Source organism: Pyxicephalus adspersus, chromosome 2, assembly GCF_032062135.1.
Source record: "Pyxicephalus adspersus chromosome 2, UCB_Pads_2.0, whole genome shotgun sequence".
NCBI classification, from domain to species: Eukaryota; Metazoa; Chordata; class Amphibia; order Anura; family Pyxicephalidae; genus Pyxicephalus; species Pyxicephalus adspersus.
This window is the reverse complement of record NC_092859.1, coordinates 52,107,519-52,120,736: the sequence shown is the minus strand read 5'-3', so window position 1 is coordinate 52,120,736 and position 13,218 is coordinate 52,107,519. Positions and strand designations below refer to the sequence as shown.

Below are 13,218 nucleotides of genomic sequence, written 5' to 3'. Positions count from 1 at the left end.
GTTGTAGTGAAAGTAGTGGAAAATTACAAAAAAGGATTGAAAAACAGAAGATTAGCAAGCAGTGAAAGAACTCTGAATAGAGATTTTTTTTTTTTTTTATTATTTTTCTATTGATGAATCTCTGCAAGTATGTGTCTTTTTTCAGCTAAGCTAGCTCTGTAACAGTTTATTATTGACTAGCAAAGTCAATAATATCACTCAGAATATTCCCTGCATCTTTAACCTCTGTTCTTTTGCCTCATTGGTCAGAGATCTTGATAGAGCTATGGCTTCCACAAATCAGAGCTGATGACTGTTGATCTGCTACCTAGTAGAAGAATCATTTAGAAGCAAGGATAGATTGACAATGTAGATATCAATACCATGGACAAAGCAAAAGCAGAGTAAAAACAACAAGCAGCATAGTAATGAGTCAGAGGCACTACTGCCACAGAATCTCACAAATCAGAATGCTAAGAAGTGGTAAATCCACATATCAGAAAATGAACTGATATATTTAGTAAGGCTTAGGACAGAATGTATGTTTTACAAAGCACTGCTTAGGCACAACTTATGATATTCCATCTACATAGAAAAAGACAATTTTGTGGACAGCCACTAGTTTCTAGTTAAAACATACAAAAATATTATAATTTGTCACAAACTAGATACTCCTAAGGGTTTTCCTAGAAAGGTATACCCAGTTCAGTGATCAATGGCTTCCTAAATGAAACAAACTATACAATCTTTAAACAAAATGAGTTTGTTTTGTCACTTCTGAAATATATACATATATATATATATATATATATATATATATGTAATATGATATACTTACCCATAACATCTTTACTTTTGATGATGAGACATGCCTCCAGGTACAGGTAGTGGTGATGGGGACATGTTGTGCCCCAACCTACAGCAATCTGTACCTGAGGGGATGGGAGAGATAAATCATGTCTGATGAGACCCGCTCTATGTACTTTCGCCATATTTTATTATGGCGGAGGTACAAAGATGATGTGCTCATCATATGGCATAGCTCAGGGGAACAATTGCCTGAATTCTTTGAGGGGATCAGAATTTGTATAACCTGAAATTTACAATGCAGTATAGTAATTCATCTATTTCCTTTCTTGATATAGAGAGTTCCATAAACTCTGATCTAACTTTATCTTCAAAACCTTACAGCAAACCCACTGCGGGTAATACAATATTAGCAGAAAAAAAGTGCACATCTGGATTCGCTAAAAAGAAACATACCCTTTTCTCAATATTTAAGAATAAGGAGGAATTGCTCTAAGGATGAAGATTTCGAGATAGCGGCAAAGGATCATCAAAAAAGATTGTTGGAAAGAGGATACAAAAGAACTACATTGAAAAAAGCTTATATTAGAGTCTAGAAACAAGGTAGGACATACATACATATTTTATTTGCCTCCAAGAGTAAGAAAGAACAAGAGAATGAAATAAGGAATATTACTAGGTATTCTGCACAACACCCAATGTTAAAGAATATCTGTAGCCAATTTTAGTAAACTCTCACATAGGACCTATGTATTAAGAAACATGTAGGCAATTATCCAAAATTAACATTTATAAAATTACCCTCTTTAAGGGATAAGTTGGTGCATAGCCACTATAGAAAAAAAAAAAGGACAGAATAATTGCCAAAAAGAAGGAGGCGCATATCTAAATGGAATGTGCAAACAATGTGAGTGGATTCATAAAAGTAAAGACAATGCACAGATACCCATTAAGATGATTCCCAAATTAAAACAAAGGGTTGATTGTAGAACAAAGGGTATAATATATTTGGACTTTACGGCCATTATTTTTATTTACGGCCGTTTCTATGTGGGGAAAATGAAAAGAGAATTTAGGAAACAAATATATGAGCATATACATGCCATTAAAAATGAGAAAATATTAACACCTTTAAGCTTACAAATGGAAACGTGCCACAACTTCAACACAAAAGAGGTCAAGTGTATAGCCCTGGAGCAGGTATTTTGCGATCCCAGAGGTGACTGGGATAAGATCATTTAGCAAAAAGAAACAACATGGATTTGTTCATTGAATGCAATACATTTCCGAGGCCTCAATGAAATGCTAAGCTTCAAATGCTTTCTATAGTTTCTTTTCTTTATAACTTTCTTTCTTTAATTTCTCTTTCTCCCCCTTTAATTATTATTTTATTTAAAACGTATATGTATATAACATATATATGTAACTGTAGGATGTATATATGCCAGAATTACTTTCAGATCAAGATATTTATTGTGCCCGAATAAAAGCTGGGCTCTTATAATATAGAAGAACATTTCAAAAATTAGATATTTGAGCTATTTAATCATTAATTGTTTAAAAATTAGGAATAATAAATTTAAACACATTGATTGATTGTTTCTGCACGTTGCACTTTGGGGGGATAAGGTGTACTTATTTGTCTTTGCATATTGCACTTTGGAGGGGTAAGAAGTAGACATTGCTTACCAAAATCAATGTTGATGGATGGCTGGAAACACTATTGATAGGCAACATTAGCACTTGGTCATTTGATGAAATCTAAATGGTGGTTATGTTGGTAATGGCAATTTTGAGATATATCTCTACCCCTATAAATAAAGATTAGAGTTCACTCGGGTGGGGTTATATTGTGAAGACATGAAACACATGTTAAACAATAATCTGAGGATCTGAACTGGAGGTACAGGTGGTTATGCAAAGAGGAACTTTATTGGAAAATAGAAACCAAATGGTCTCATTTGCTAACTCTGCTTACACCATTAGATGTCATTTGGTTGCTGACTGTTAGAAACAGTCCTTAGATTGCTGCTCTGTCTGCCCTTTACCAACGTATAAAAGGGGCGCTGCATGTTTACAACCAGGTACATCCATTAATATTTGAATTTGATATATAAGATACAAATATGTCTATAATTGAATATGTTATGTGTAACTAAAAGTTAATTTTGTATTTTGATGTCTGTAATAATAGATCTCCTTGCTTTCCTGAAGAAGCAGAATATTACCGTGAAACGTGTAGAACTGGGTATACCTTTCTAGGAAAACCCTTAGGAGTATCTAGTTTGTTACAAATGATTTTATTTTTGTATCTTTTAATGTAGGAATTTTAATGTTATTTAATAAAGTAAGTTTTATAGTTAAAACAACTTTTTCTCTATTTGTTTATTATTTTGATAGATTTTTGGCCTAAAAAGTCCCTGAAGCAAGTGGTTCTTCACATAATTGTCCTTTTCTATGTATATTAGGGATGTAGCCATGACTAATAAGTATGGGTTGGATATTCCAGTGATATTCCATTTACATAGCAAATCTTTCAATTTTGACTTCAGGTCCAATTTATTAGTATCATGTTCATATAATTATGTGAACCTGCAACACTATTGCCTCTATAATCTTCATGTGAGTTTTTCAAGATTTTTTTTTTATATTTTTCGTTTAGTAAATCGCTTGTGAATCAAAATTATGTTTAAGTGTTAAGCAGTAGCATGTTTATACATTCACCATGGGATATACAAACAAACAACTTGAACTTGAAACATTATTGATTAAGCATCTAAAATATTTCTTTTAACAGTATACTTACTTTGCTGTGGCTGAGCATTATTATTCTCACAAGGACAACATTAATATGAGCGCCCAGTGACTCATCGTGGTAGATTTCATTTACCTGGCAAAAAAAGTAAATTGAAGTTAAAGAATGGTTCTCATGAAAAACTATTTAGGAAATCATTTTGATGTTTTATCTTCCTTTGTTGTTAATAATCTTATGTAATATGTGTTCAAGCCCTTTTTAATACTTTGTTTATAACAAAACACATGCATTAACACTTTAAGGCAGCCCATTCATTTTGATCATCACTCCTTTACTAATTTTCACAATAGATTTCAAACAGAAACAAACAGTATTTCTTGAATTACTTTTATGACCATTTAAAATACAATATGTGTGTGTGTATGTATGTATGTATATATATATATATATATATATATATATAAAGAGAACAGCAATCTAGTGCTGGATCACTAAACATGATTCTCTTAAGTCTTCATTTAGAAGAGGGGGCTGTCAGATGCAATGGAGCGTCTTTGGGATTATGGTCAGTAGTCATAGATCTTTCCTAATATTGACTATTGCCTTCAATGCTACTGGTCAGCTTTGTGGCACTTTAATATGAACTTTGTATGCCTAAAAAAGTTTCTTTCTGAAGCTGAAAAGTACCACAGTTCTGTAAGAGTTAACTGTCAGATGCACAGAGCATTGGGATCATGTTCCCAAAGATCTCCTTTTTTATTACCTCCATCTATAAGCTGAATTCCTAAGCTTTTAGTCAATTTGGCCAGCAATCTGATATTAACACTTGGCTTAACAAAAATACTAACTAAATAAATTAAACAAAGGACATTAGAGAGAGAAGAAAAGTGGGCTCTTCCAAAATATTTCTTTAAATGTGCTTAATGCCAACCCCGATTATGACAACTGATAGAAATAACAGAAATAAGAAAAAGGACAGGCTTTTTGGCATAAAAATATTTTTATGCCAATTTTATGATCCTCCCAGGGGTGGTAACAAGGTGGGTATTAATCCTCCTCCATCTGCCTGCTCTCCGCACATGCACAGTGGGTGGTCGGGGGATCGTCCCAGAACTGTTGAATGAAAACTGCTCCTCCCCTGACCCTGCGGCTTTATTCACAGTGTGGGCAGTCTCAATCTCCTGCAAAAGGTCTCTAAAAATCCCCTGAGCAAGCCAATCAGCCAAACAGGTTTGCTTGAGATAATAGTATATCTATATGATTACCCAAAAAAGAATGCACAGTTGATACTTTGCATACAACGTTACCTGTACTAACTTAGGTACGAGATAATTCTATTTACATTAGCTTTTTGCAATTCTATACTCACTAATTTGAAGTAAATTTAAACCAATTTCACGCCAAAAAGCCCCTCTTTCTCTTTTTGCTGTTATTCCTATCAGTTGCCATAATTGGGGTTGGCATTAAGCACATCAAAGGAATATTTCGGAAGAGCCCCTTTTGGGAAGCCCCTCTTTTTCCTATTTCCGTTATTCCTATCAGTTAACTAAAAAAAAATAGTTTGGAATTTAAACCAAAACTCATACTGAATGAAATCCCAAAAAATTATTACAGGGCTGACACAATAAAACAAATCTGAAGAGAATGTCTAACATTTGTCTATGCAGTGCAGAGAATGGTTCCAAAAAAGGTGTTTGCAGTGAAAGAATAAGATATAGGGATATCACGGTGTTTGTATTCTTTGACTACAAAAGAGGCTAAAATCTTATTGAAACATTGTTCCACCACAAACACCACATCCACAGGCAATAATATTTAGGCCCTCCCCAATATTTTACAAATCTGATATTTTAAATATTCCAAATCTGATATTTTAAATATCAAAATTTTATTAATTCAAATACTAAAATGTAATATTTGGGAGGCATGGCTTGGCAGCCTCAATGGATGAAAGCCTAGAGTGAGTGCTCCGTCCCAGACCAGTAATTTGGCGGCTAATTAGGGCGATTTCATCGCTAAACATGGGCTAAATGAGGAAGGCCAAGAAGGACTTGTGTCCACCATTCTCACCCCAGAACCAGCTTTTCAGATCTCTATCAGGAACTATATGTAAGTTCCTGCTTCTGGGTCACGTCCGTGACCCTCCCAAGATGGTGCCGGCTGCAACCCTGCATCTATCCTCAGCACCTGTTCCGGAGCACAGTGTGGCTGAGTTTCTACCCAGCACATAGTGGGGATGTCTCTCTCCCTGCTGCTTTCAGCTTACAAAGCCTCGTTTTGCTTCTCCAGACTTGGAGACTTAGCAGAACTTCACCTACAAAAAAATCTAATCGTTGCACTCAGGATGAGACAATGGCCACTATGTTTAGATGCCTCTGCTACAACAATTTTGCTCTTTCTTTTTTGTTATACTTTAAGCCTCTTTTTGCAGGACAGTTTGGTTTGAAGCCTTTTTCGGTAAACCCACACGACGGCATCACTTTTTACACATAATTGATCATTCTCATTGGAGTAGGATGCCTCTTTTACAATGATTTTGTCATTCCTTACTGTCATGTAGAATTTTACCATATTTAATTTTGGCTTGGACCCTTTTTACTTATTGCCATATATATTAGTTTCAATTTTTTTTCTGCGTAGATATCAGGTCTATACCATTTTCATTTTTTTTGATATACCCATACAAAAGCATCACTCATTATAAATAACTAACTGTTCAAATTCAGGTTTACCCTAGTCTGACCTGTTGGCCCAAAGATTTACCGTGCTCTGGACAACTACCCCCTGTAGGGTTTTTCCACGTCCATCAAGGTTTTTCTTTTCCTCCTAAGGAGTTATCTTTGGGAGGACTGATGGAGGTACGAGACTCCATGGTCGTTTCTATAGAGCTATACTTGTTCTTGTTTTTTTTTACTATGTTTTTTTTAATCTGTTATTTCTTATATCTTTTCTCTTTTACCTTTTCTATCCCTTCTAATCACTCCTTCGTCTCCTACACTCTAACCACCATTATGGTCCACTGATTTTTGTTTCAATTGTTTCGATTAAAGTTTTTAGTTTTTAACATACAATCAAAAAAAGGAGGGGGGAATATAACCATAGTACATATACACAAGTAGGAAGAGGAAGGGTAAAATAAGGAATGGGAAAAATAAAAGAATAATCTAACAGGGGGATAATTTTTTCATGTACAGAAACTTAAAAAATAAATACCAAACTGCAATGGAAATGTCTGACCTATATATCAATTCAATATTAATATTCAATTTCTCATTTGAATAATTAGGCACAACATAAACACTATCATATTCCAGCTGCAATATGACAGAGGCGCTCCATCTCCTATTAGATCAAATAGTTTTGGAATTGGGGGGGGTTTCCTTAAACCAATCTCATGCCAACCAAATTTCTTTGTATTTCTCCATTTGATCCTCATCCTCACCATATGCTGAATTTTCTCCAGTTCCAGAAACCATTCTTTCATGGATGGAGCGGTCATCAGCTGCCAGAACATAGATATCACCGCTGTGGCTGTGAAGAACAGTATTTTACGTAAAGAATCATATTTATGTAGATCCACTTGAAGTTTAGTAAGTAGGGGTGAGTAATTATAAGAGAATGGTTTAGCAGGATATGTCATAATAAATATCCCCAGGTATTTAATTCAGCTATTGCAAAGCCTGAATAAGTTGTTAGCGCATACAGATGTAAGTTGGGCCTGGGGAAAGGTAATGTTTAGTAGTTTGATTTAGTAAAATTAACTTTAAAGTTGCTGACTGTACTAAACATTTCAAATTCCTGCAGGATGGAGGGGGAGGTGTGAGGTGATATGATATAAATTAATAAGTCATCAGAATTAAATGACAAATTATATGAGGTATCCTTTATACCTTGTGTATCAGGGTTGTTCCTTAGTACTACAGCTAAATGTTCCATGACCAATTGGGACAGCGAGCAGCCCTGACCTGTGCCATTTAGAATTGGAAGGGACAAAAATTTACAGATTACTCTGTTCCTGATGATCCCTCATTCTTTTTGCTTCAACATAGCTCCCTCTCCCTCAGATTCTGTAAGACATCAGTGGTGAGACATTTGCTGAATGCAGCTAAACTCTGTTTTCCAATAAACTGCAGATGAAGTTTATGACCTTTTGTATCTGAAATTACTTGGTTTTACTGAAAAGAATTTCTAATTTTACAGGATTTTGAAAGATGTGTGTCTTCCGATTGTTTAAATGTCATGGTTCATGTAACCCCTCTTTGCACATACTATGTTAAATACTCACCAGCTTGAATAATGATTGTACTATTTTCTTTTTGCATATATGTTCCCATATTGTACATTGAAATGTCTGCTTTACAGACTTTTAGCTTATTATACTGATCTTCTGTATGTGTATACTGTAACCCTTAAAATTATCTTGATGTTTTGTGTTTGTTTGTTTCTGTAATTTACAAAATAAATAAAAAAAGGTTATAAAAAAAAATAAATAATTAGGAAAGAGTCTGAAAGAGATCTGTTTACTCGCACTCTAATCCGTGGTGATGAGTTCACTATTCATCACCACGGACTAGAGTGTGAGTAAACTGAGCTATTCTGGATATCATGGCAGGTCCTAAGCCAATTTGTTTTAGGGCTGGGTACATGAACACCCATGAAGATTTTCAATGATTGTGTCAAAAGAAATGTCCTAAAACGTACCTAAAGTCAGAATGTTCAATTTACATACAAGGGTAACCAAGCCTTTTATGTAAGGTAAAAATTCTGTTAGTTTGTGTTTTTTTTAAATGCGCAGTAAGATCAGCAAGTTTTTTCCCATTTACGTCACCCAATCTCGCGCCTGTGTTGGGTAACGTAGGAAGAAGAAGACGGAGGTCGGGACAACGTGGGACCTGATGGCAGAACCCTCTGGAGGGATCGACTGCTCTGCGGCATTGAAGGTAAGTGTATTCTTTTTGTTTTAGGTCGTTTTTTGATTTAAGGGTTGTTATCTCTTGCCCCTCGCCGGTAAATAAAGCCAATCTGGTTGGAATGAATAAGGGAGGGCATGTATGGAGAGAGGCAATTCGCTATCAACTTAGAAAATATCTGTTAGGAAACGCTTATCGGCCTGGAGATTCGGTGCTGTGCACCATCTCGGTATTCCACACAGCCTATTTTGCCCAGCAATGTCACTTGCAGCAGCAGAGAGTATAGAGAATTATCAGGAGCCCTTGCTTGCCTTTAGCTGTGCAGCCTGATGTATTTTATGGCATCCCCAGCATCTGTTGTTAGGCTGTGCACAGCTGAAGGGGATTCTGGAGGCTGTTCGAATTCTGGCTTAGTCCTGAACCGCCATTGGCTGCTGGCCTCTCTGCTCCCAGTCACCAGTGCCTGTTGTAGCATTAAGCTAAGCTGACATGCTGCTGGTGTGTATTTGTGAGCCTGTTCCTTACCTATCGTTTGTACACAGCCTGGACCAACCTTTTGCCTGTAAACCCCACTCTGCTTGTGTTTTGCTCTTGTGTACTTCGATTGGTGGACGGATATTCTGTGGACCTCTGCTCTGTATTCTAGACTTGTCTCTTTTGAAATCTTGGTACTGCTTTATCTTTGGGCTCATCCTCAGACACCATCCTTTGCACATTAAGTCCTGAGGGCAACTGAGTGCTGGGAGATGCAACCTGTCTCCCAAGACTGAGTGGGGGCTTACTAAAGGTGAAGACTGTGGTATTAGATTGGGGGACTAGTGTCTGGTGGGGACTGTTGCTGACCTGGGCCTTACAACAACTTTGCATCAACATTAATCAGAGAGATGGGCCTGTAATTGGAGCATATCGAGTGATCTTTACCTGGTTAGGACAGTACCTTGGGCTTTTAGACTTTAAGCAGGAAACAGAATATCTTCAGATATTGAGGAGAAAACTTGCTCAAAAGGTGCTAGGTTATGGGAATGGATTTTGTAAATCTTTGGGGTAAAGCCATTAGGGCTGGGACTTTTACCAGCCAGTGTGGTCTTAATGGCCATGGACACCTCTTCCTCTGTAAAGGGTGTCTCTAAGTGGGAGATGATAACCAATTCCAATGTTGGTAGGGCAGTGGAGTCTATGTATTCCTGTAAGAAATGCTGGGGGGTATGAGCTGGAGTGATGTTGTATAATTCAGAGTAGTAATGTTGAAAAACCCTCATGAAGCCCCAGGGTATGGAGGTCACGTTCACCTGCGAATAAAGTGCAGATAGTGAGGATATATGTGGTTGCTGTTCTTGGGTGGAGCCCTCTCGCCAGAAGTCAACCACATTTGTCACCTTGTCGATAAAACAACTTTTTAGACCTGTTCCTATATTTTTGGTGTGCCAAATCATACAGTTGGAGAAGGCGTTTTTTAGCCTCAGCTAGTTCTAGAAAGACATCTGGGGACATGTTTTGCCAATGTAGATTTTCCAGGGAACGGATTTTGTTTGAGGTGTTGTCCTGGGCCCTAATTTTCTTAAGGCGTGTCCCCTGTTGTATTGATTCACTTTTAAAGATGGGCTTAAAGGGCTTCCTATTGAGTTAGGAGTGGGGTGGTGTCGCAAGTGTGGTCACTAAAAAAATTAGAGATCGCAGTCACTACCGTAGAGGAGCATACCGAATCCTGGAATAAAAAATCATTGCATTTCCAGACCAGAGGCATCCATTTCGCATTCCAGACCAGAGGCTAAGCCTGAGATGGTCTTTGGATCATGGTGAGTGATAACAGTTAAAGATGTAGGTTGGGAATGCAAGATTTGAAAGTAATGGAGCAACCCCCTGGAAGAAGGCATGTGCAGGGGTGTAGTCATAAAAAAGAAGAGGGGGCACGGTACTATCCATGCCTATGTGTCACTCAAAGGGTAAAAAACTTCCCCTAGAGTGACATCATGATACCAGAACCTCTGGGCTGGTTATGTTCAGAGAGACAACCCGCTCACCACCCTGAGCCTGCAATTCCATACGGGAGACCTGGTCCGCAGCTCTGGTCGATGCGTCCCTCCAGCGGGGTCCATCTCCTGAACCCACAGGACCAGCCAGAGCCACAGACCACCAAATAATTCTTTGCAAAACAAGAGTTGGCACATGTGCCCATTCCTGAAAAAATGGTTATGTGATACTTTCTAAGGTAGGGGGCGGTGGTTAGGATGTTTAGGGGACAGTAGGAAGGGGCTTGGGGTAGGTCGGGGGGACACACAGTGGGGGAAGTCTTCCACACATTGAATGGGTGTCCCAAGCTTCAACAGACAATCTAAAACCTTATTTGCTGCCAAATAACAGCGGTGGGCCTACTTGGGGAAATTGGTGGCTCGTAGTGGGACTCAAGCTGTCACACCGGAAAAACCTCTTATATGTTACAAAACCTAACTATAGACAAAACAAATAATGGTGTATACCAGAACATTGCAAAACAATTACATTTTCAGAGAATGAAAAATGGCATTACGCTCAGCAAAAGTAATAAAGTTGTTTCTTGGTGCAGGAGTGGATTAGCTAAAAATATAAAAACCCCTGTCCGGTTTAAATTAATCCCAGGGGAGGCAAGACCAGAAGGTGATGCAGCAGGTTCATATGGTCTGGCAGATGATGAAGACAAGGTAAAAGGCGAAGAGAATGCTCTTGGGGACTCCAAATCAGGGCCATTCGTGGTGCTTAACATCTGGAAGATGAAGATCCGTGAGAAGCTGTGGAAGATCAGAGAGGTCCCATGAGAAAATACCTGTGTAGAAAGCCTTGAAGATGATTGTTGCAAAGTGGCCGTAGTATTGGTCACCTGTTGAAGGGAACATTGCATAGACTGAAACTCCGTCTTGCAACTTGCCTCCAGGTGGCTGATGCTATGTTCCAAGTCCTGTCTAGTAGCCAGGGCCCAAAGGTGAGACATGACACTGGAGCTGGTGGATTTTTCTGAAATACAGGGGCTGGGAGAACTGGGTGGCTCCTGAGTAGAAAGGTTGTGAGGATGGTGCAGTACCTGGGTTGCTTGTGATAGTGTAGGATGAGATTGCTGCCCAGATTCCTGGCCCAAGTGTCCCGCAGCCGCAGGGCATACCACTATTTGAGGCTTTGCAGGCTTGTCTGCTGGAGCCGGTGCCACGGCTGTGATTGCTAATCAAGGCCTAAGTGCTAGTTAGAGGAAGTTTTTCCTGGGCAGGTGCAGGAGTTTATTTTGCGTGCTGTTCCTTTCGCCATTAGCCGCCGCCTTTAAGATTTTTATCTCCTAATGTGAAAGGTCTCAACTCCAGGCCAGTTCATACAGGGGACCCACTTTGAGGGTAGCCATCCTGAGAAGAACACATTTTATTTCTCGGGACTCCAAATTGATAGCAGATACTGAGGGCCTGTTTCTTATTTTGCATGTTAGCTATTACGTTTGAAATCAGCATATCTCCCTCAAAAACCTGCCATAGGCGTCTAAATAATTATCTCCTGAAGCAGGTTCAAATCAAAACATGGGTTCTGTCTCTTCAGCCTCTACCCTTTAAAAGGCTCTTAAATCTGTTTTACACAGCCAGGTTATTTCTTTGGCCTCTCGCATTAAAAAAGATGTCACTTCTCAAAAACGCATTTTAGTGCAATCTTTACCGCACTGGAGACAGAAGTCATTCACTTCCTTCTCTTAAGATGTTACATAATATAGCCATCGTGCATTACCAACTTGGGGCTTTGGATCTGAGAAGGGTCAGCTGGGCCACGATGCACTCGTGTCAACTTTGTTACGTTAAAGGCCTTTGACCACCTGAACTGGCTATTTATGATGACGTGCTTTAACAGTTTGGGTTGCAAGACCCTTTATGTAAGCAATTTTATCTCTCTACTCCACTCTCCTCAGCCTATCCCAGCACCTCACCACTCTTCCAAACCCATAGGAGCTTTTAATCTATAGAAAATTATCTGGTTATAAGGTTAAATAATTCCCTGAACATGGAAGCTCTTGCATTACATTTGTCTTACATACCTTACATTATGATATGTTAAATTTCATATGGGGATATAAGCACATATAGGGATTTAAGCATAAACCTAAGACCTCATGTGCACCCCTAGATAATAAGGAGGCCTTGGTGTGGCTCTCAAAGTATGGGAATGCTTGTATATGAAGTGATCCAACAGGAAGAGTTTCCATATAAAGGTGCAGAAATAATAACACCCATTGCTATATGATCCATATCTACCCTCCAACAGCAACCATTCAGAGGGTTTTACCCACTGTCACTGTCTGAAGCTGCACGATCTGCTGGACACAGCTGTGCTATACAGCATTACTGCATCCTTAGGAAATTATCATTATTGGTGTCAGTCACACAAATTAAGCAAACATGATGCTAACAGCATCAAAATTTGTGCCACAATCAACTAAACACCTAAGCTGCATATTCATTCTGGGTTAATCAGAAGGTATAAAAGGTGAAGACCAGACCTCAAACAAAGCAAGCATTACACTGTATCACAAAAAAAATAAATATTGTCTGCTACTTGGTCTAATCAATGTGTCCTATGCTAAATCAAATGTGCTGAATCCAAATCTAAAGTCTGCCTAGAGCTACGTACACACTTCCAATTATTATCGTCGGAAAACGAACGACGAACGTTCCTGCACGATATATATGAACGATCGTATAGCACCGATCCTGCACATAGAGGTAACGACACGATCGTTCGTAGATATTGTACACACAATAGATA

At 38.4% G+C, this 13,218-nt stretch overlaps 1 protein-coding gene across 3 annotated transcripts in view; it reads right to left on the bottom strand.

Moving 5' to 3' along the window:
• LOC140323580 (A disintegrin and metalloproteinase with thrombospondin motifs 2-like) overlaps positions 1–13,218 on the bottom strand; it is a 355,904-nt gene that overhangs the window by 260,602 nt on the left and 82,084 nt on the right. For all 3 annotated transcript variants that reach the window (XM_072400782.1, XM_072400783.1, XM_072400780.1), the window contains exon 5: positions 3,593–3,676. In XM_072400782.1, coding sequence (XP_072256883.1) covers positions 3,593–3,676 — 84 coding nt within the window. The remainder of the gene's footprint in view (positions 1–3,592; positions 3,677–13,218) is intronic.